The following is a 23,530-nucleotide window of genomic DNA, read 5'->3' as shown; positions in this document are numbered from 1 at the left end:
CATCTTCAATCACAGCCTTCTCTACTTTTACTTAAGGATATGGAAGGGACAGTTTCAGTGACCCTATCTTCTCCTTTTCTCACTGCATAAGGGGTTTGCTCTCTTTTTGGGAAGTGGGTTTCCTTTGTAGCTCTCATTTCCTTGGGTTGAGCTCATGTTTGTTCCCTTTAGTGGATGTTTCTTTACCAATGGAACTTGCTCATCCCATCCTTTTGTTCCAATTCTTTAGTTGGTTGTTTTATCATGTTTTGTCTGTGCTAACTATCGTTGGTTAGAGGACTGCCCTGTGAAACATCTTTCCTGTCTCATATTTCCAAAAAGCATATTTTTTTCTGGTTATATTCCTTGCCTTCCATTTCTTTTCTCTGATCTGTTTGTCACATCTCTTTATTCTACTCAAACTGGGATCTCAATGTAGTCCTTTATGCTTGGTCCAGCATTCCCTTTGAGCCCATTGGGCTATCTTTCCTTCAAGACTTATTTCCTCTTCCTTGTGGCTTGCACTTGTTCTGATGTTTATACCATTAATATTTCCCACATGCTTTACCATTCCGTGTAGATTATTCTTCATCAAACTGAGTCTTCCTTCCCAAGACATCTGTTGCCCAGGAAGGTTATTTGTCTTTTCTATTTCTTTACATTTATTACCTGGATACAAATGTTTTTCTTTGTCCATTTCATTTTCTGCAATATTATATGGTTCATGCTACCTTTTTTCATGGTTCTTGCTCATGTCATTTTGTTTCATAATCCCTGTTTCCTGTGATCTGGTGCTTACTATTCTCACTAGTTGGGTTCATGACCTCGTACGACTGGCATATTCTGGCATCTCTGTGGAAGTTTCTTTGTACCAATTTCGTTATCTAACTTTGACTTAGCTGCTCGATTGTTCCAACCTTTGGAGGAAATTGTTCAGGCTAATATGTGGACAGCTTCTAATATATTCATTGTACAATATCTACATAGCCTTACTGTCTTCTCTGGTCAGGTATCTTCTTCATCCTGTGGTAATCCTACACCTGTTTCTTCTTTTAGTTTGGTAAGTTGACATTTTTATGTAATTTAGTTGAAGTACATCATGTTTAAGGATCCCACCTGGTGTCAGTTATTGTATGGTCACGTTTGCTTAATATTGTATTGGCACTAAATATATTTACTTCCCTAATGATCACTGTCAAACTGGGGCATTTCTGTAAGACTTGTCCAGTGGTATGCGTGCGTGCGTGCATGTGTGTGTGTATATATATATATATATATTTAATTTTGTTTCCATTGTTTCATATATAAAAGGCTGTCACTCATGAACTTCATGAGTACATCTGATATGGATTTCTTTCCATCTCTGCAATTGGGCTCTATCTGTTTTCCTAATAGAGTCACAAACACAATCATTGCACTGGTTCCACTGTTTCATTCCTTTCAATTCTGCAATATGTATTTTTACCCCTTCTATCAGAGCACAAGAGTTCTTACCACTTTCAGTTGCTGGAGTGCTGGGCCAAGGAGGTTACCTCTTGAGTGGGTTTTGTACAACAAACACAATTGAAATTTATAGATTCTATGTAACCACTTTGTGAGAAGAGGGCTACTGTCATTATACTCATTGCTGTAATAAACAATGTTTATACAACAAGATGGTATTCAGGTTCTAAGGTGCTTCCTATGGATGTTTTTGCCCAGATGAATTACATTTGGCATAATCTGTCAAGGTTCTCTGGATGTTTTTTGCCCATCCAAGGCACCTTTTCCTGGGTGTTGCCAGTCAGACCATATTTATTAATATTTTGTGTGTTATGCAAAATGTTTCCACTGGATGTTTATTGCTTGGATGGACCACACTTTATATAATCTAACATTTTCTGAGGTGCTTTCTCTTGACATATTAGACAACCCTTGGCCAAAATGTTGCATGTCCAAGGCACTTCCCTTGGATGTTCTTTTTGCCCATAATGACTGCATTTATTGATCACAATGTCTCATACCAGACACTTCCACTGGATATTTTACCAGAAAGGACTGCATTTGCCTTACTCTGATGGAACCCAAGATGCACTACCTTGGCACATATTTATACGGGTCTGCTGTGTTGCTTACACACTGGACCTTGCACGTTTGTCTCTGCTATATTGCTTCAAGTTACAGTTACGTAGCAGTTCGTTACTGTTTCATTCTTGTATGCAGTGGTGGAACAAGCAGTTCAGGGACACCAGGTGTTATGGTGCCGGTCAGTTCAGTTTTGCCCTCTTTGTGTTACTGCAATAATTACTAGGAGAAGAGTATATCTGTTCTAGAAGTAATGCTCTGCCCTAAAAGTGTGCTTTCTTATCATATTCTTGTACACCTGTTCTTTCAGTTGCTTTACTTTCTGCATGATCAGATACTTATGTGTTTTCATTGGTTCTTCCATCTTTACAATGTGGTGAGAGTAGAGTAGGTAAGACCATTTTGGAAGTTAACATTTTCTTACACTGAATCTTTCCAATAGCTACTCACTTCCTCTCGCCCACTTCCCACCCTTTTATCCCAATGATATGGTGGTTTGTACCTGCCAGTTCTCTCAAAAGTGAGAATTGTTCGAGGGTAGTAGAGGGAGATAGTTGTGCTAGTACAAATGGTGCAACGTGATTGGTGGGGACCAATCACATGTTCTAAAATGGCATGAAACTGATGGGTTTTAAAAGGACTGGTTCACTGTTAGTGAAGAAAATTTAGTAATTCTTAGAGTGAAGATCAGGGCCAAAGACAGCTTTGGGTGGGTGGAAATTAAAGCTACTGAAAATACATTTTAAAAGTAAGAAAATATTACCTTTTGATTTTAATTCATTTCTTGCTATTAACAATAATTTTGATGAAAAATTATGCTGTGCGACATAGATTACATGATTGTTGCTAACTGATTAACCCAATAAGGGTCAATGTCCCAATTCTAGTACACAGGCTTATGTAACAAATCAGAAGCTTATGAGTAAATTGTTTCACAGTTCATAGGTAACATTCACATTGCATTGTCATAAATAGAAATATTGTGAAGTTGAGATTTTTTTTTCTGTAATTTCATTATCCTTGTCATGTTTTAATTTTTTTTATATTTGTGTAACTGACTTGGTGTCACTGCTTGGTGCTCTATTTTTTGTTTCCTGACTGACAGATTGTTAGAAAAAGTAAATGTAGATATTTTTGTTTTCATATTTATATATCATATTTAAAGCAAAACACAACAATTTGTGAAAAAAGTAGTTCTTACCCTTAACGGGCTAATCAGAGTAGTTGCCCACTTTTGCAACTTATGACAACTAATTTCAAAAAAGAAATCCCAAACCATTTGTTGTCACTTTAAAAGAAAAATAGCTTGCGTAGTCATACATAAGTATACATAAAACAAGGCGTTTCAATGACCTGTTCTCATAGTGCTGAAATATTCCTTTGAACACTCAGCCACACACAGAGGTTACATTACTTGAAGGAAATGTCCTATTATAAGAAATCAAACTTATTTGTAGTGACTGTTTTACACACACACAGTAGTGTATTTGATACTGAGAAATTTCAAAAAGTATTTGATGGAGAAAAATATGATTTATGTGAAAAAACAAAACAAAAACTAAGTTATTTATAAAGTAATAACGTAAACCATGCATGCATACATATTTTACGGGGGTACAGTTTACTAGTATGCAGAGGCATTACTAGATGCTGGCACATGGAGTCCTTGCCCTGAATTCCCAGTTGGTCTTGGAAACTGAAAACAGAAAATTACAATCACTATCATGCTGAAATGTCATAAATTCCCATGTCTTTTAATCTGAATCTTGAATCTGTAAAGTATCTAGTGATGTCTCTAGCAGCAGAGATCTTGAAATGTCAAACATCTAGTGATATCTCTACCAGCAAAGATCTTGAAATGTCAAGTAACTAGTGATGTCTCTACCGGCAAAGGGATAGGTGAATAAAGCTCAAAGTATTTTTAAATGTTTTAAGCAATCTGTTTAATAATAATATTGGATTGTATTCTAAAATACCTTACAGTGACAGTAGCTTGTGAGGAAACACTTTACACTTACAGTAGCTTGTGAGGAAACACTACACTTCCAGTAGCTTGTGAGGAGACACTTTACACTTCCAGTAGCTTGTGAGGAGACACTTTACACTTCCAGTAGCTTGTGAGGAGACACTTTACACTTACAGTAGCTTGTGAGGAGACACTTTACACTTATAGTAGCTCGTGAGGAAACACTTTACACTTACAGTAGCTCGTGAGGAAACACTTTACACTTACAGTAGCTCGTGAGGAAACACTTTACACTTACAGTAGCTCGTGAGGAAACACTTTACACTTACAGTAGCTTGTGAGGAGACACTTTACACTTACAGTAGCTTGTGAGGAAACACTACACTTCCAGTAGCTTGTGAGGAAACACTTTACACTTACAGTAGCTTGTGAGGAGACACTTTACACTTACAGTAGCTTGTGAGGAAACACTACACTTCCAGTAGCTTGTGAGGAAACACTTTACACTTACAGTAGCTTGTCACGAAGCACCTTACAGTGACAGTAGCTCGTGAGGAAACACTTTACACTTACAGTAGCTCGTGATGTAAAACTTTACACTTACAGTAGCTTGTGAGGAAACATTTTACACTTACAGTAGCTCGTGAGGAGACACTTTACACTTACAGTAGCTCGTGAGGAGACACTTTACACTTACAGTAGCTTGTGAGGAAACACTTTACACTTACAGTAGCTTGTGAGGAAACATTTTACACTTACAGTAGCTTGTGAGGAAACACTTTACACTTCCAGTAGCTTGTGAGGAAACACTACACTTACAGTAGCTTGTGAGGAAACACTTTACACTTAACAGTAGCTTGTGAGGAAACACTTTACACTTACAGTAGCTTGTGAGGAAACACTTTACACTTCCAGTAGCTTGTGAGGAAACACTTTACACTTCCAGTAGCTTGTGAGGAAACACTTTACACTTACAGTAGCTTGTGAGGAAACACTTTACACTTACAGTAGCTTGTGAGGAGACACTTTACACTTACAGTAGCTTGTGAGGAAACACTTTACACTTACAGTAGCTTGTGAGGAAACACTACACTTACAGTAGCTTGTGAGGAAACACTTTACACTTAACAGTAGCTTGTGAGGAAACACTTTACACTTACAGTAGCTTGTCACGAAGCACCTTACACTTCCAGTAGCTTGTGAGGAGACACTTTACACTTACAGTAGCTTGTCACGAAGCACCTTACACTTACAGTAGCTTGTGAGGAGACACTTTACACTCTACAGTAGCTTGTGAGGAAACACTACACTTCAGTAGCTTGTGAGGGAAACACTTTACACTTACAGTAGCTTGTGAGGAGACACTTTACACTTACAGTAGCTTGTCACGAAGCACCTTACACTTACAGTAGCTTGTGAGGAAACACTTTACACTTAACAGTAGCTTGTGAGGAAACACTTTACACTTCCAGTAGCTTGTGAGGAGACACTTTACACTTACAGTAGCTTGTGAGGAGACACTTTACACTTACAGTAGCTTGTGAGGAGACACTTTACACTTACAGTAGCTTGTGAGGAAACACTACACTTCCAGTAGCTTGTGAGGAAACACTTTACACTTACAGTAGCTTGTGAGGAGACACTTTACACTTACAGTAGCTTGTGAGGAAACACTACACTTCCAGTAGCTTGTGAGGAAACACTTTACACTTACAGTAGCTTGTCACGAAGCACCTTACAGTGACAGTAGCTTGTCACGAAGCACCTTACACTTACAGTAGCTTGTCACGGGCTAAGCTTTACAGTGACAGTAGCTTGTCAATGGCACCTTACAGTGACAGTAGCTTTGTCACAGAGCACCTTACACCTTACAGTAGCTTGTCACAAGCTAACCTTACAGTGACAGTAGCTTGTCACGAAGCACCTTACAGTGACAGTGGCTTGTCACTGAAGCACCTTACAGTGACAGTAGCTTGTCACGCGAAACACCTTACAGTGACAGTAGCTTGTCACTTAAGCACCTCACAGTGACAGTAGCTTGTCACGAAGCACCTCACAGTGACAGTAGCTTGTCACGAAGCACCTTACAGTGACAGTAGCTTGTCACGAAGCACCTTACAGTGACAGTAGCTTGTCACGAAGCACCTCACAGTGACAGTAGCTTGTCACGAAGCACCTTACACTTACAGTAGCTTGTCACGAAGCACCTTACACTTACAGTAGCTTGTCACGAAGCACCTTACAGTGACAGTAGCTTGTCACGAAGCACCTCACAGTGACAGTAGCTTGTCACGGCAGCACCTTACACTTACAGTAGCTTGTCACGGCACCTTACAGTGACAGTAGCTTGTCACTTAAGCACCTTACAGTGACAGTAGCTTGTCACTTAAGCACCTTACAGTGACAGTAGCTTGTCACTGAAGCACCTCACAGTGACAGTAGCTTGTCACGAAGCACCTTACAGTGACAGTAGCTTGTCACGAAGCACCTTACAGTGACAGTAGCTTGTCACGAAGCACCTCACAGTGACAGTAGCTTGTCACGAAGCACCTCACAGTGACAGTGATTATCATAGCAAACTTCATGGTGGAAGGCAATTTGTTATAAATCTTGACTAAAATCAGAACATGTTGGTTTCAACATTTATAAAAGCTTTAACAATATCTGTTTCTTCCTGCAGGGACCAGTATCAATGTTCCAAGAGTGTTGCTAGTATATTCATATGACTGTAAAAAGCACTTCCAGGTGGTTGAAACATTTGCTGACTACCTGCAGAGTAAGTGTAACGTTGAAGTTTTATTGGATGAGAGGAGCACTAAGAACGAAGACCCAAACAACTGGCTGTTAAAATCAGTTACAGAAGTTGATTACATTATCATCATTCTATCTGAAGGTGTGTTCCACAAGGCTGAGAGACAAAATGTGCCAAAGATGCAAGAGATGCAGACCCAAATGAACCGTTTCACTCCCGCGCTAAACCTGATTGTCAATGAAATACCCAAAAAAATGAGCAGTAATAGATTTATTAAAGTGTACTTCAAATATTCGGGTTACCACCATATTCCAAAAATTTTACAATTGAATGCAGCTGGTAAAACATACAAAATGGTGGAAGAATTTAATAAATTGATATGCCACTTGCATGGGGAACGTCCAAAGATATTGGTGCCTTTACTTCAAGTGTACCCGCGTATGCCAGGCCACGATCTCCTGTCTTCTTCGCTTGGACGTTCTCTTAACGACGCTATTAATGAAATGAGCGACTACGTACAAAAAAATCCCAACTGGTTTACGAAGCTACTTTACTACTCTTCAGACGTTCCAAGAGATGTCAAGAATAATGACGGTTGTGAAAAAGCTACCAAAAAGACTAGTGGAACTAAGACAATTCAAGTGTATCCATCATTCAACCCAGTAAAACATAGTTCAAAATTTTCAAAATTGCTTAGAAAGTCTTCGATGAGCTCAGAACTGCTCTAAAACTTATTACACAAAACTCTAGATTGGTTCGAAAACGGTTTGGTTTGCACAGCTGAGAAATAGTCACCTCTTTAAATTAGTTACAAGAGTTAAACAGAAAGGTTCTTCTTGTTGGAAAATGCATTTATAATGCATTAATACTTCTGTTAGTATAATTTTAAACTGAAAATGCACCTTTTGAACCAATACCAGACTTTTTGTTTGTTGAACTGTTCATGCTCTTACATGGATGGATATAATAATATGAAAAATATATATTTTGCAGGAGAAATTGCATGATATTTATTCATTTACAGTTTGCTCCTGGTGAAGAAAAGGTCCACCTTTCAGAAGTGCTCAGGTTATGGTTTGTTTTGTTTTATTTTGTATCAAGACTTGTTGAACATGAATGTGTTTTTGAAAAATGTTTTAAATCAAATCATCAAATCATATTTCTTTTTGAAATTGTAACTGCCCCAAAAAAAATTAAGTTTCTATTCTGTATTTAGCTTAATGTTAAACATCAAAATTGGTATTGTGTGATTTTTGCCATAAATATTAGTTTTATTGTCTCTCTGTGCTTAAAGACTGTAACCTGGTAGTTAGCAAGGTTTGTGGTTCATGTCTTGTTACAACACAGTCATGCTTTTGGTCATGGGTGTGTTATAAGAGTGCCAGTCAAATCCCACTGTTTATGGTGGATGCTGTTGCCTTCCCTCTTGTGTTGCTTCAATACATCCTCAATGTTTCAACCGAGACCTTCATTAGATTTCTTTGATGATTGTAGAATTTCTTTAGGTACAGAAAAGTGGGTGTAACTGATATAAAAACATTGCTTCTTTCAGATGTAAAACTTCTAATATAATATCAAGCCCACTCAGCTTGTAATTTTTAGAGAAAGTATTTTATTTTTAGTGTTCACATTTTGCTGGGTTACTAAGTGGCGTAATCAAGTTCACTGGTGGAGAAGAAACGAACTGTGATAAGTTATATTTTACTCCATAAAACTCCAGTCAACACAAAGTAAGTTATAGAAGATACTTACCCTACTTACCTTAGGTTCCTTTTTCTCTGTTACTGTCGGATTCCTTTGTCGAAGTAGCCTCTTGAGTTTGTCATACTCCCTTGTGCAAATTAATTGAAAGAAGACGCAAAATTACGATTTTTTCCATTTTTTGCATTTTATATCTAAGAATTCAAAAATTACTCTCAAATTAATACATGATAAGACTGCCTTTATTTTTCGAAGATCATTAATCTGCTTTGGCATCGAGTCCACGAAGTTGACTACAATCTTTACTAATTTTTGATCGCTGTACCACACCTTAATTGTGGCCTCAATTAGCTTATCTTTTGTAGTACAGTCTCTTCCCCGAAGTCTTTCTTTACAAATCGCTCAAAGATTTTCAATAGGATTTAAGTCAGGAAAGTTTCCAGGCCAGTCCAGCACCTTTATTCACGTTGTAGTCATAAAATTCTTCACAAGTTTCGATGTGTGGCACGGAGCCAGATCTTGCAGTAAAATGCCAGATCCATCTGGAAATCTTTTTCAATTTTAGAACGACTCTTCTCTGCAAAAATTTGATGTACTATGGTCCTCGCATCATACCTTCTATGATATGTAAGCCTTCGACGCCATAGTAGTAGAAAAAGCCCCAAAACATCTTCAAGGGATGTTTTACGAACTGATTGATGTGAGATTCTCGAAGTTCCTCACCTGGAGATCTGCAAACATGCAGACTTCTTTGACCGTATATGGAGAAATGAGTCTCATCACTGAATAACACCTTCCTCCATTGTTTTTCATCCAGTTTTTGTATTGATACCGTTTTTTCTTCATTGAGTTGGTGAGAAGTTGTTTTTTGACTGGTCTCCTTGCCCTTCTAACGCAATTTTGAATTACGTAATATTCCTCAAAATTCCATCATATATCCCAAAAATAGATTGACCGTACTGCAAAACACAGCTAATGACGCCATCTGTGTGAAAAAATGCCTATTAAAGGATATCGGCGAGTCTGAACCAACCGTCATGCTGAAAATATTGTAAAATGACCGTTTGTTTCAATTAATTTGCACAAGGGTGTATGTTGATTTCTTGTTGAACACATTTGGGGAACATGATACACAACTTCACATGTGTAGTCAAAGTCACTGTTTTTATGGTCCATGAGCCATTTGTCCAAACACCTATACATGTGAGTACACAAACACTTGCTGATCAGGTTTACACCTCCAGTGTTGGCTGGCCCACCGTGGTTCCCTTCTCTGTCGTTCACTTGAATTCAGCGTGTGATGCTTGCCTTGACATAGTGAATTTTAAAATCTCAGGTCTACGAATCCACCTTTCGTTTCCATGATTTTCGACTCTTCCGCCCATCTCTTGTTGAATTCCACTTCCGTCAATCGATGTTTAGCCTAATCCTCGTGTTTACTCTGATTCTTTTCATCACCACCGGAACACTTTCCTTTACATTTTCATACACTGCTTTGCACCTTGCGAACCATATCTGGTATTTAAATTCACTCAACATAAAGAAGGAGAATTTCTGATTGGTTTTCACTGGTAGTGGAGTATTAAAGAAGTCTATACCGTAACTTATCAAGCCCGTATGGAAAATATCAGATATCTTCCGCCAATATACTTTAGCATATGCTTTGTTGTTTCTATAGACTGGCAATACAGACATTTGTTTGTCTTCATAACTATCTGCTTGTTTAATCTTTTGTACTAACTATATCATGTGCTATTTTATAATTTAGGTCTCTTCTTTTGATTTCGATTTTCCTGTTACTTGTGGACCATATTGTCTTCCAGTTTATATGTGGATATTGGTTTACTATTTTGGCTTGGATTTTATCTGTTAGATTTTCGTATATCTTTTCCATTAACATTTTATGTAGTTCAATTGCTGGGTTTTTCTTTGTCATCTTTTTTGTTTTTGTTATCTTTTATAGGTTGGCTGCTGGAGTTTCTGCTCGTAGTGCTTGAGGTCTGGTCTTATTTATGTAAAATGTGGCGTTGAAACCAACTGTGTAGTTATAGAAAAGAGCACAGTTGTGTTCAGACCCCATAATTTTACACGTGTTCTGGATCGTAACTGCTGTCAGGTAGTTGTCTAACTTGGGTAGACCTAGGACTCCTTCATTGGTTGGAAGATTGACCATTTCACGTGACAGGTGTTCTCTTTTGGAGTTCCATATAAAACTGTACATTATCCTATTATTATAATTATATTATTCTTTTTATTTTCTTGATTTCCGTTTCTGGAGGCGGAAGTGTTCTGCCTAGATATATGACACTTAGATATATAACTTGTTTTAAGGCTTGTGTTTTAGCTTGATCGGACAGCTCATTCTCTCTCAGGTTTCTATTTCTTCCTCTATTTCTGTAACTTTGAGTTTCCAGTTATGGGCTATTGGGTCGTCACGGACCCAGCCATATTCTAAAATTTTGATGGGGCTTGTTGTCCAGCTGATATTAGATGGGAAGTCATTTCTGATTCTCCGTCTACCCAGCCAGAATTCTTTGGATTTTCTTTATATATTTTTGCTCCACTTGCACTAGTGACAGCGTGCTTTGTTCTATTGCTTTTCTGTAGTTAATGTCAGGGTAACGTCATCAGCATGTGCAAGGCACTTTGCTGAATGCCCCAATTGTGTGGAATGTGGACTCCTGTTATTTCGGGTCTGAATTAACGCTACTGAGAAAAGTTTTGATTATTAGAACATGTAAAGTTGGAGAAAGGGGACATCCCTGTCTTACTCCTGTCTCAATTTCTAACTTGTCTGTCAAGTGTCCGTTTATATTTATTTTAGCTGTCACCTTTTTTATTTTTCAGTTATATTTCTTTAATACATAGAACAAAAATTTATGGTCTATTTTATCAAAGGCTTTCTCCTGATCTAATGAGATCATGCAAGTAGGGGTGCCTTTGCTATTGGATATTTGAATTATATCCCGGAGCATATTAACATTAAAAAGTATTTCTCTTCGGGTACTGCAGAAGTTTGAGCTGATTCAGAACACTTGTAGTTCTGTTATTTATACATTTAGTAAATACAGGGTATTTGGAAAGTCACTGTGCACTTGTGTATTTATTAACAGACATGTTTCAATATAGAATACAGGAGGTAAATATGAATGACAATTATAAACAATGTTGAAAGTGATCCCTGTTTACATCAATACAGTTTTGGATCCTTATTTTGTTTCTAAACACTGCTATCAGTTGCTAGCTTCAAATAGACTGAATAGACATGATTGTCGCTGCTTTTAAGTCATCCAGCGTCGCAGACGATGTTGATACACTGCAGAAACACGGGCTTCCCCCTTTCCACTATGCTTGGGAGTTGATGGTTTACTGTGGGAAGGTGACCTCGTGATGGTGGGTGACCTTACAGGCATTGGATTGTTGACACCAGATGAATGAGTGTCGATAGGTGATTGCTCTCCCTCGGAGTCTGACGAGGGTAGAGATTGCTGTAAGGCAGATGTGTCTGAGGTGATCTCCAGAATAGCTTTAGTGGGCACCTGTTGTAAAGCACAAAATAGTTCGGAGACATGATTGGGCGGTGTACATAACAGACGATTTAGAAGCATGACGGGATCGCTTCTTCGGACTCATTAGGGAATCAGGCGTGAGATGTGGATGTCAACGCCGGTAGCCCTCGAAAGGGCTGAAGGAAATAAACCAATAAGCCTTTGTTCGTTTGTGTGTTAAGTTGTAAAGCACGCTCGACGCGCAGTCTGCACAGTTAGTGCCCGGGGATAAAGTTTTCGCACCCCCTCGTGACAAAATGTTAGCCATAAGGGGGTCCGCAATGCTTTCCGGAAATTTATGAGTTTTAGAACATGACATCCTGCATTTTGTGGCATCTTTTTAGGGTATGAAGGAGATGAAAAAAAGTGAAATAATTGAGACAACAATGGTATTTTGAAGATATAATTGAATAACAGAGAAGGACAGAATCAGAAACAAGAATGCGTATAAAAAATTAATACAGAATTATTTTATACTAAAATAATAGTCAAATATAACATTGCAAAAACTTAAAGCATTAATTTGGATATAGTAACCTGGAAAGTTAACATAAAAGAAATAGTTGGGTTGTCTTGTTTAACTGGATCAGGTAAATCATCATCCAACTCTTCAGAATTTGATGAACCTTGGTATTCCATTTTATCTAAATATGGCTGTTTTGAATTAGTTTCACTGCTGTACTTCTCTTCTAGGTCTTCTTGTTCAAGTCTTTTTGTAGAGTCATGTGATGTGTGCCTCGTTATATCTTCTACTGATTTTGATTCATAATCATCTCTTTTCAAAAATGCTGTTGGAATTTAGAATGACTTCGCACATCCTTCATCTTGGGTCTTCCTTTGTTTTCTTCCTTCTGACCCACTTAATTTTCTCTGTTGTGCTCGTTTTATTTTATTGAGTATCTGTAAGAAAAATAGAAATATAAAATTAATAACTGGTCATGTTGGAACTTAATTATTGTTTATATTATAAATATTCAAATGGTATAATTTAAAGATTTTCGCATACATTAACCTATAAATAGACGAACATTACATTTCAGAATGGAACCAGAAATGACCAGTGACATTTTATCCTTTTGAGATATGACTGTAGACCTCTTACAGTAACATTATGGGCGGAACACTCCCCTACCGTGCCTGGATATTTGAATTATGGAACCACCGAGCGCCACGCCAGATTCCAAATCAGTCGTTGGTTCGGTTCGATCGCTTCCTCTGTGTTGGTATTTGGGTAGTGATGTTTAAATACCCAGAAGGTCAGGTGCATTAGACCTCTTCCTCCATCCCGAACGTTGATGGCGTCTATAGTTAGGTGTTGGTTAATTAGTATAACTTTGGGCCAGAGTATGACACTGTACTCAAGCCCGTTTCTCTCGACAAGAATTTTTTCCTTTTTTTATTTTATATATATTTATTATTTTTGTTTCTTTCTTTCTTCCATAGATAAAATACTACTACTACTACTACTAGTAGTAATAATAATAAAATAAAGTAAAATAGAATAAAATAAAAATAGGGTACAATAATATAAAAGTAGGTTTAAGTAAGTGTCTAGCTTGTTTGATATTTCTTAAATATATATTTATAGGAGAGAGGTACATAGGCCTATGTTCATCATGTACGTAGTATCTGTCCAGATCACATAATCACTTTTATGGCAATTCTTATTAAAATAGTTTAGTGCATTATAGAAGAGTCTTACTGATATTGTTTCTATGTTTACATACTTGTGTATGAATGTAGATGAAGTGGACGTGGTACTTTATAGCCCGAAGTTAAAACTGAATTTTGTATTTTTTTGTAGTTTCTGTAATTGTTTTTGTGTTATGTTTATCCAGGCAGGAGATGCTTACTCTATTATAGGTCTAATGTATGTTTTGTAGATTTTTGTTATATTATCAGGTGTTCCTTGATTTTTACCTGAAAGACTTCTTGCATAATTTGCTCTTTTCCAGATTCGTATCAGGATATTTTTTGTATGCTGTATCCACGTTAATTTTGTATCATAAGTTAAACCAAGAAATTTAGCAGAAGTAGCAGTCAGTAAAAGTTATCCATTCATGTACAACTTTGGTGGATCTTTTTTCAGTTTATTTAGTCTTAATAATATTACTTGGGTTTTCAGAATAGTGACTTTTATTCTATATTTCTGGCAGTAGTTTTCTATATTATTCAGGACTGGTTGGAGGTTTGTTGCTGCTATTGAAGTAGTGGAGGCACTTTTCCAGACCGATACACCGTCAGCAAATTGTGATGCAAAACCTAAATTTAGGTCCGACAGAGGCATATTACTCACATTATGATAAATAATATAGGGCTAACTACCCCTCCCTGTGGGACTCCTGCCTCAGGTGAAAAGGACCCTGAGTGGGCCACATTCACATCTACTTTACACGTTCTATTGTCCAGAACAGTGCTTTTCAACCTTTTTGCAGGCGCGGATCCCCCGAGGAGCTCATTTTTTCTTGCGGATCCCCTTGTACATGAATATATATATATATATAAGATTTTTTCAATGAAATAAAAACGGTTTATATACACAAAACACAATACAGTACCATCTAAATTTGTTTATTCAAGAGAATTACAAATTAATGTGAAATTTGTCCTTGGTGATTTTTGAACAGAACTGGATAGTTTGGCCTGGTTTTAGAAAGACATACACGCATCTCTTCTTCAAGTGCTAGTAATTTATTTCTTTTCTTACTTTTAATGTTCGTCATGGTGGAAAATCCTATTTCACACAGGTATGACGTAGAAAACTGCAGGAGAATGCGCAGAGCCTTATTCGAGATTGATGGATATTCTTTTGCAGTTAAAATCCAAAATGAGTCCAGATCAAGTTCAGTGTGCTTCATTCTAAGTGTCCGGTCATTTGAAATACCTGCCAACTCTTCCTCGTCGGTCAAACTGAAATCCACGTTCAAAGATTCAACAAATGGATTTCTAATCAATCATACTCTTCAAGCGATATTGAAGGAAATATTTATCAATCCTTTAATTAAAGATTCCAGATGGTTAATTATCAATGGCAAAATGTCAATTAAATTTGTTCTTTGAACTAAAATGGGAAACATTTCACAATTGCCTCGCGAAGCATGCTTTTTCCAAATAATCAATTTCCTTTTGAACGCATTGATTTTATCTACCGAAGTTAGAATGTTCTCCTTTTTCCCTTGCATACTCATATTCAAATTATTCAGGTGCTGGAAGATGTCAGATAGGTAGGCCAATTTTAAACACCAACTTTCGTCACTCAGAAATTTCACATATTCAATATTGTTGCTTGTAAAGAAAATCATTAGTTCTTCTCTAAGTTCATAAAATCGAGATAGCACTCGTCCTCCAGAGAGCCATCGGACTTCTGTATGAAATAGAAGCGTGACATGTTCAGCATCCATGCTTTCGCAAAGTTTAGTGAACTGCCGCATTTCACTGGCCTTGACTTTAAGTAGTTGACCATCTTGACCACCATATCAAGTACCTCTTTTAGCTCTGGGCCAATAGCTTTGGCAACTAGAGCTTCACGATGAAAAAGCAATGTGTTATGAAAATATTTGGCTGAGATTGCTTTACCAATGTGACAAAACCTTTTACACTTGCAATCATTGAAGGACAACCATCTGTGCATATTCCAACACACTTTTCCCATGTCAAGTCCCAGTGATTCAAGTACGAGGTAAGTGCATCATATATATCTTGTCCTTTCGTTGTTTCTGGTAGTTCTCTGCAACATAAAAAGTCTTCGACAATTCCATCATTTTCAATAAATCTAATAAAAGCAAGTAACTGTGATTTTCCACTTAAATCTGTGCTTTCATCCACTTGAATAGCAAAAAAATCAGCAGCTTTCAATTTTAACATAACCCCTTTTTCGATATCAACTGACATGTCCGTAATCCGCCTGCCTATTGTGTTGTCAGACAGAGGGATGTTCTTAATTTCTTCAGCAGCAGCATCTCCAAAAAAAATCTTCGCAATGGTAACACATGCTGGTAATATTAACGATTCAGCGATTGTATGTGGCTTCATCTGCTTGGCTACGATCTCTGCCACAGGAAAGCTTGCTTGGTTCGCTTTTTTGCTGATGTTCAAATATACGAGCTTGTTTTGAAGTAGATTCTTTCAGTCTTTGAAAGTATTCTTTGGTTTTATCAGCCAAATTAGGATGTTTTGATATCAGATGACGCTTCAACAGATGGCAGCATTGAACTGTTTGATAAATTCTCACCACAAACTAAACATAATGGTGATGGGCAGTTCCGATCGTCGCTAGCAATAAATCCAAAAGCTAAATAATCTGAATCATATAGTCGAGTCTTCTGATTTTTATCGATTTTTATAACGTTTTCTTTCTTCAAATCCATTTACAAGCATTCAATAAAAAATAAAAAAAATGAATAGGTACTCACACTTCACGTTGTCTAGCTGATGACGAGTAATCTGAGACAATGTTTTATGGTTTAAATTAAACTACGCTAGGCTATACATCAGTAGCGCCTGGCGCTGCATGATGGATAACGCATACAGTTCTGTAACCTTGAATGACGCCTATTCTACACCGTTCTTTCGGCAATGCTTCGTCATCGAACTCATACAAGCCGATACGCACGCATTTCTTCATTCATCTATAGTTTTCTCTTCAGCAGTGTTGCAGTAGCCTCCTGCCTGCCTTTCCCACGCTCGCATAGACGTCACGTGCGCACGTCTGAGTCCCGACCTTCGATTAACACTGATGACCTTATTTGGTAATCTGCCACCTCGCGCTCTCATTCGTTCCTTCCTTCCCTGTTGTACCTCTCCTAGTTAAGCGAGCTCGAGGTAAATTCAAATATACAATAAAGCTGATACACAAGAAGTAAACAAGCAGAGCGTCACGCCGGATAGTATTGGCTACATTAAATGTTTCAATTAAATGACGTAGGTCGTCGTCATAACTGGACTGCTCGACTGCAAATGTGCGCGCGCAGTTTTTCCCTAACGTTAGCGAAGGTTGCTGGTTTCAGATGTGAACGACGAGTTATCTCGACAAGATGCACTAATTACATTGATACAGTGTACTACTGTACCTATATTGATGTGATACTACATATTGATACACATTGATACTACATTAATTGCACATTGTACATCTGTCGGTCTTGCGGATCCCCTGGGCGAACTTCGCGGATCCCCAGGGATCCGCGGATCTCGGGTTGAAAACCACTGGTGTAAATGCTTGTCTGGTTAGCGTGGCAGACAACAAAACGAAGGCAAAGCAAAACCCCCTCTATAAAGAGACGAGAAGCAGGCCGGGTAAAACATGAACAATACACAAACGGGCCAATTCAAGGCTGGGCATGGATCGATGGATCAAAGTGCCCAAGCAGGGATCTATAGATTCAATTCCTAAGAATTAGGTGTGGGGGGAATGGGAGTACCCCGAGAAAACCCACTTTCACGACCTGGGCGCCGAATGATCTACCCAGATCGTGCCCGAGAATAACTGTGAGGAAAGAAAGTCTGGGTTAATAACCATGGGGAAAACAAAACCCAATGAGTGGCAAAGCTTGGTTTAAGGTGACACTGTCGGGTTAGCACGTTCTGTGATAAGTATGCGCCTTATATTTGCTCGAGCCATATCTATACGTTGATGTGCTAGTAACCTTCTCTCAGGTGAAATTTCAGGTGGTGTTTCTAGGCTTGGCTGTTCTACACTGGTCTGGTCTTCCCTTAATTTGAGATTGTGACGACTTGGTGTTTGTGGACTTGGATTCGGTTTGAACCGAGGCATCTACAGTTGTCGGTCGCGTGGTTTGTATCTGGGTCGAGGTGGTGGAACTTGGAATGTGGTGTGGTCTGGCACGATGTTATTAGTCTTGTCAGGCTCAGAGTGGTTTGATTCAGATCGGTCGGCAGGTGTACAAGTTGATGTTATGGGTTGCGAAACATATTCAGCTTGTTTGGGTGATCTCGGATTAGTTGGGCGACGTCGGGGGCGTTCGGCACTAAAATGAAAAATATGGTAGTAACAACCATTATGTAGAATTGTATCGGCATCATGGTTGGTGGTGGTTACTATTTTCATGAAGCTAGTGGGTTGTCTGGTAGATTTTGAGAATATACGATGCACGGCGTGTATTTCAGACTTTGGCTTTCGATGGCGTTTTTGATCTCGGACGGATGTATCGAAGGGTGTATACTTCTCAAGAAAACAGTGAAAAGGCTCGTTGGGCTGTTTGTCGAAGAGCATCTGATGTTAATTACAGTGTTCCACGGTTCACAGAAGTGTGAAAGGTAGGGCTTGCGCATAATCGGTAAAGTCATAATCGATTAATAATCGGAAAAAATTTTCATAATCGATTAATCGTTACCTCTCAATATTATTTATAAACGGCCGCTACGATTCTTGTAATGGATCACGTTTTGCATCATAACTCTGGAAAGATATGCCCCACAGAAAAGTATAATGTATCAAAGTAAAGCTCAGGATGTCGACAATCTAAAAAGTCATTAACAATCAGTGCAGTTATAGTATATCTTGGTGTAATTTTTCTGGGTTACTTTTTTCTGACTTTCACTGCATCAGCTGTTATTGTGGACATAACAATGGCTCATGACTATTTTTAAGTCAAAAATGGGCACGTGTTATAAATATTTCAAAGCTACAACATAAGAATTTTATTAAAATTTACTGTATATCACCAACCAAAAATTACAAAGATGCAAAAAAATACCCATGTAGTAAACGAACAAAAGAAGAGTTCTAACTTCCAAATCCAACTATTAACAGGATTACAGATTTACAACATATTGGCAAGTTTTAAATTTAATAAATTTTGTTGTTTTTTAAAAATGAACTTGTTATAAAACTTAAACTATTTAGTGTCGATTCATGTCAGTACTCAATAAATCAATATTTATTCTTGAACAGATCCTTCAGGAAACACAAAGCATTGACAGTTTCATCGGAGAGACTTGATCTTATCTTCGTAATAAAAAAGACCTGCTGCAGAAAAACTTCTTTCTGCCTGAACGCTTGTATACTTTTCATGTCATGGTATAACTTAAGGACATTCTCACTTCTTGTCCCAGTTGCTTTATATGATTTCAACTCATCTTTCATAGTTATCTTTTTTGAATCAACTCCCTCCAGTCCCTTGTCGAAAGTGTTCATAGCCTCTATTTACTCCTTATAAAGTGAGACAGCTGAGTCCTCTTCATTTTTAGCTTCATTTTCAGGCTCAACTGACTGGTCTTTATCCTCTGCCTTTTTCTCCTGCATGTTATGCAATCTTTCCAATGTATGCTCTCCAATTTTTTTTTTTATATTTCCTTTTGTGCAATAAACGAAGTCATATCCTGATTGACTTATTAACCCAGGGTTGTGAAGGTAACAAAGAAGTGAAACAGCATCCCTTTGTCGCCTGGCAGTGTATCTGTCTAAACGATGCTTATACAATTGTTCAGCTACGAGATTTTCTTGGCTTTTGAGTTTAGACAATAAAAAATGAACTGAATTTTCAGCTTTTAGCAAGTTGTTTGCTTCAGAGCAAAGATTTTTCAGCACGATTTGGACAGGTTTCAGAGCATCAACAAGGTTGTCTAATGTTTTCCACTCATTATCAGTGATAGTTTCAACTGACCCAATAATTCTCAGAGCTTTGGGTACGCAAGCTTTAACCTTCACAAATCTTTCTATCATTATCAAAATACTGTCCCATCTTGTTTTACAATCAAGAGACAATTTCAGTTCTTTTCCAAATTCACCTTTAATGAAGTCCTGCAATTTTTCGTTTTTTTATTGGTGACTTTCTAAAGAGTTTGCATATTTTTCTGACTTTGTCAATCACTTGTTGAAAATTTTCGTGAATTTTGCCATCTGAATCATCAATATCCTTTATTTGATCAAAAGTAAAACAGCTTTCACCATCTTCATTATCTCTGTTTCATTGTCACTTGCAGCTTCTAAATTCTCATCTTCTTTCTCACCCTAATGTTCCTTGACCTCCTTCCTTTTTGCATATAATACATCACAAACTGCCAAGTGTATAGTGTGTGCGACACATTGCTGGTGAAAGGGGCTAATATCATTTCCAAATTTGACCATGACTGAAGCCCCATCTGTTGTACATCCCACAATATGATGGTTGAGGCTGAGACCAAAATCTTCAAGTTTCCTGGACACAATTTCTATTGTTCTAGCACTTGTTAAAGATCCACAGATTTTTGTTAATCCTAGAGACCAGTGCTTTTCATCACTATGAACATTGATATTGATGTAGCGTCTGTTTTGAATTGACGTATATTCATCAAGGGTCAAGGAATATCTAGCACCAGACTCAACCTGGGCTTGAAAATAACTGCGTAATTCTTGCTTTTTCTGTAAAGCATAATTTACTACTATTTTTTTCACGCCTGAAACATTGGTTGGTACAGGTTTATCATATTTCTTGAGGCTTTCTTGTATAAAGTGACTAGATGCAATCTGTTTAAAGCTCAGCCCATCCAGACTAGCTAACCTCGCAATCTCTTCATCAATGTCAGGTTTCTTGATGAAAGCATCCAATGGTCGTTGAACAGTGCCCTCAGTGTTAGGGTCAAACCATGCATCACACAGTAGATGGTAAAACAAAGAAGTTGACCCACCAATAGATTTCAACTCTTTAGTACATATTTTACATTTAGCACCAGCAGTATTTTTATCGAAGTGTTCCCAAACTTTCGATTTCCTTTTTTTCAGAACCTTTCCCCATTTTTGTGGTAAAAAAATATAGTTCAGTGGTAAACGCTATTTATTTAGTTCCGTCTGTTCAAAATTTGGTGACAATGCGCAATATCATAGAAGCTATTGATTAAACCCGAGCCGAATTACTTGCGCAAGAATATATCTACGTCATCTGATTCACACATTTTTGACTTTTAGTGAAAATAATCCCCTTTGGAACCCCACTTCAAAGTCATTTTTACAATGCTTTCAGAAGGTGACAACCATTTTTATCAATTTAGAACATTCCTTGAGTATATTTAATAATATAATGCCATAATACTATAAAAGAAATAATTATGAAAGAAGTAATTATGACGTAAATAATAGAATAATTAATCACGACGTAGCAACAGCGTAGTTTTCCCCTATCAATAATATTTTATGATATAATTGGTATATTGCACACCAAATGCTCCCAATGTAAACTAAAATGCCACATAAAATGCCTGAAAATACTTCGAAAAAGAAATATATAATTATGCACGTAACGTAGGGCAATAAAATTTTTCTTTTACCATCGAGCGACTCGATCTGCCATTATCGCTCGTACAACTAGCTTAGCCGATTATTTGCGATTATCGAGATCGATTAACGGTTAAGCAGTAACAAGTCTTAACCGATTATTAATCGGTTATTTTTAACCGGGTGCAAGCCCTATGCACGGCGTATAATTCAGTCTTTGGTTTTCGATGGCGTTTTTGATCTCGGACAGATGTATCGAAGGGTGTATACCTCTCAAGAAAACAGTGAAAAGGCTCGTTGGGCTTTTTGTCGGAGAACATCTGATGTTAATTACAGTGTTCCACGGTTCACAGAAGTATGAAAGGTCGGCAGGAGTTGATGGTTGAAGGAGAATACCTCCTCGGCGAATGAACCGTGTTCTAGAGGGGTCTATGGAAGCGCCGGGCTTAGCTTGGGCGATAAACGTAGCTACTTGTAGAGGCGAAAGGTGGGGTGGTAGACCGCGGGACAGAAGGCGTGAGTGGCCTTGCAGGTCCGTGTAATAAGAACGACATACTGGGAAATCAAAAGGAGAGAACACACACGTCTCACTTACTCGGCGTCCGGTGTGACTCTGTCGACCGGCTGTTCTACAGTGGTCTGGACGGACTTGTATCTTCCCATAATCTGAGTTTGTGACGTCTTAGTGTTTGTAGACTTGGATTCTGTTTGAACTGAAGCGTCTTTAGTTGCAGGTCGCATGGTTTGTGTCTGGATAGAGGTAGTGGAACTTGGAATGAGAGGTGTGGTCTGGCAAGATTTGTTGTTTGTCTTCTCAGGCTCAGTACGGTTTAGCTTAGCGGTCAAAAGGCAGATAAGTTGATGCCACAGGTTACAAAACATACTCTGGTTGTTTGGGTATTCTTGGATTGGTTGGGCGACGTCGGGGGCGTTCAGCACTAAAATGAAAATATGATAATAGCAACCATCACGTAGAATGGCATCGGCAAGATGTTTGGTGGTGGTTACTACTTTCATGAAGTTGGTAGGTTGTCTGGTGGATTTTGAGAAGATACGATGCACGGCGTGTATCTCAGACTTTGGCTTTCGATGGCGTTTTTGATTTCGCTTGGGTGTATTCCTCTCAGGAAAGCAGAGAAAAGGTTTGTCGGGTTTTTTGTCTGACAAAAAGCACCAGGCTTAGCTTGGGCGATAAACGTAACTATTTGTAGAGGCGAAAGGTGGGGTGGTAGACCGTCAACGACTACCAGCGGGACAGAAGGCGTGATTGGCACGGCAGGTCCGGGTAACGAGAATGTCATGCTGGCAGAGCAGAGAGAGAAAACACACGTCTTACTTGCTCGGCGTCAGGTGATGACAATCGTGTCCACGTTTTCATAACTTTAGACAACTTAATAGAAAAATGTGACCAATTACGACGTTGTGGCAACACATGACGTTGCAACTCCCATATATGGGACACTGGGCATTAATTGGTTAAGAGGGGAAAACATTTCATTTTGAAATTCATTCCTAATTATGTAACATCAATTTGGCCAGTGAGAGTCCGAACTGAATAAATCAAACCTCTGTTCACCTGTGTGACCAGTCGTAAAGCACGTCCGATATACACAAAGAGAACGAACAGAATCTAATGAATGAATGGTAGGGGAGAGTTACAAAATGTTTCTTTTTATAACTTATATGACTTGTAAAATATTTGCATATGGGGGAAAAAATCGATTAGAAGTAAAGACATCTGTCCTCTTGTAATAATTTGAAATGGGCTATGTTATGTGTTTGCTTTAAAAGTGTAATTGTTTTTTTTTAACGAATATATTAAAAGGATACGGACAGATGATATTACACACTGAAACTGTATTTTTATATTTCCTAATTAGGTTGAAGTAAGGATTATATTCCTGGCGTTTTTGTTTTGTTGTGGTTATTCTATAAAATATTTAAGATCTTTGTGTTGAAACAAGGGTTGCTGTGATCATGATAAGACCAGTAAGAGCAACTTGTATTGTCGTCTGCATATTAATATTTACAATATGACTAATAATTAATGCATATATTTTGAGTATGAGAAGTCATAAGGGGATTGGTTATAAAAACATTGTAGTTTTTTAGTCAGTTACACTGGCTCAAATTGGCCCTTGTGATTGGTGCATCCTACAAAGAAATGAGTAAGGGCTTCATGTAGAAGACTTGAGGCTGTCAGGTTTTCAGCTGTGTGTGCGCTTTGTCAGAAGTAACAATTACAATTCTGTTAGTCAGATAGAACTGAATGACTTCCATGGGTGATGCTGATTGTATGCGTTTTTAGG

At 38.0% G+C, this 23,530-nt stretch overlaps 1 protein-coding gene and 1 long non-coding RNA gene across 5 annotated transcripts in view; one reads left to right on the top strand and one right to left on the bottom strand.

Annotated features, from left to right (window-relative positions):
- The window catches only part of LOC143247646 (uncharacterized), a 35,529-nt gene extending 27,636 nt beyond the window's left edge, over positions 1-7,893 (top strand). For all 4 annotated transcript variants that reach the window (XM_076496014.1, XM_076496017.1, XM_076496018.1 and 1 more), the window contains one exon: positions 6,690-7,893. In XM_076496014.1, the coding sequence (XP_076352129.1) occupies positions 6,690-7,489 (800 nt within the window). In that variant the 3' untranslated portion in view covers positions 7,490-7,893. The remainder of the gene's footprint in view (positions 1-6,689) is intronic.
- A 4,419-nt stretch (positions 7,894-12,312) lies between these two features.
- LOC143247647 (uncharacterized) lies at positions 12,313-17,044 on the bottom strand. The gene is made up of 2 exons (XR_013026633.1): positions 16,423-17,044; positions 12,313-12,910 (listed from the first exon to the last, which is right to left on the bottom strand). It is a non-coding gene; the product is annotated as an uncharacterized LOC143247647 (long non-coding RNA).
- Between the last annotated feature and the right edge of the window lie 6,486 nt (positions 17,045-23,530).

Source organism: Tachypleus tridentatus, chromosome 3 (genome assembly GCF_004210375.1).
Source record: "Tachypleus tridentatus isolate NWPU-2018 chromosome 3, ASM421037v1, whole genome shotgun sequence".
In the NCBI taxonomy this organism is placed as follows: Eukaryota; Metazoa; Arthropoda; class Merostomata; order Xiphosura; family Limulidae; genus Tachypleus; species Tachypleus tridentatus.
Note: the sequence above shows the minus strand (reverse complement) of the source record. Positions and strands in the feature narration are given on the sequence as shown.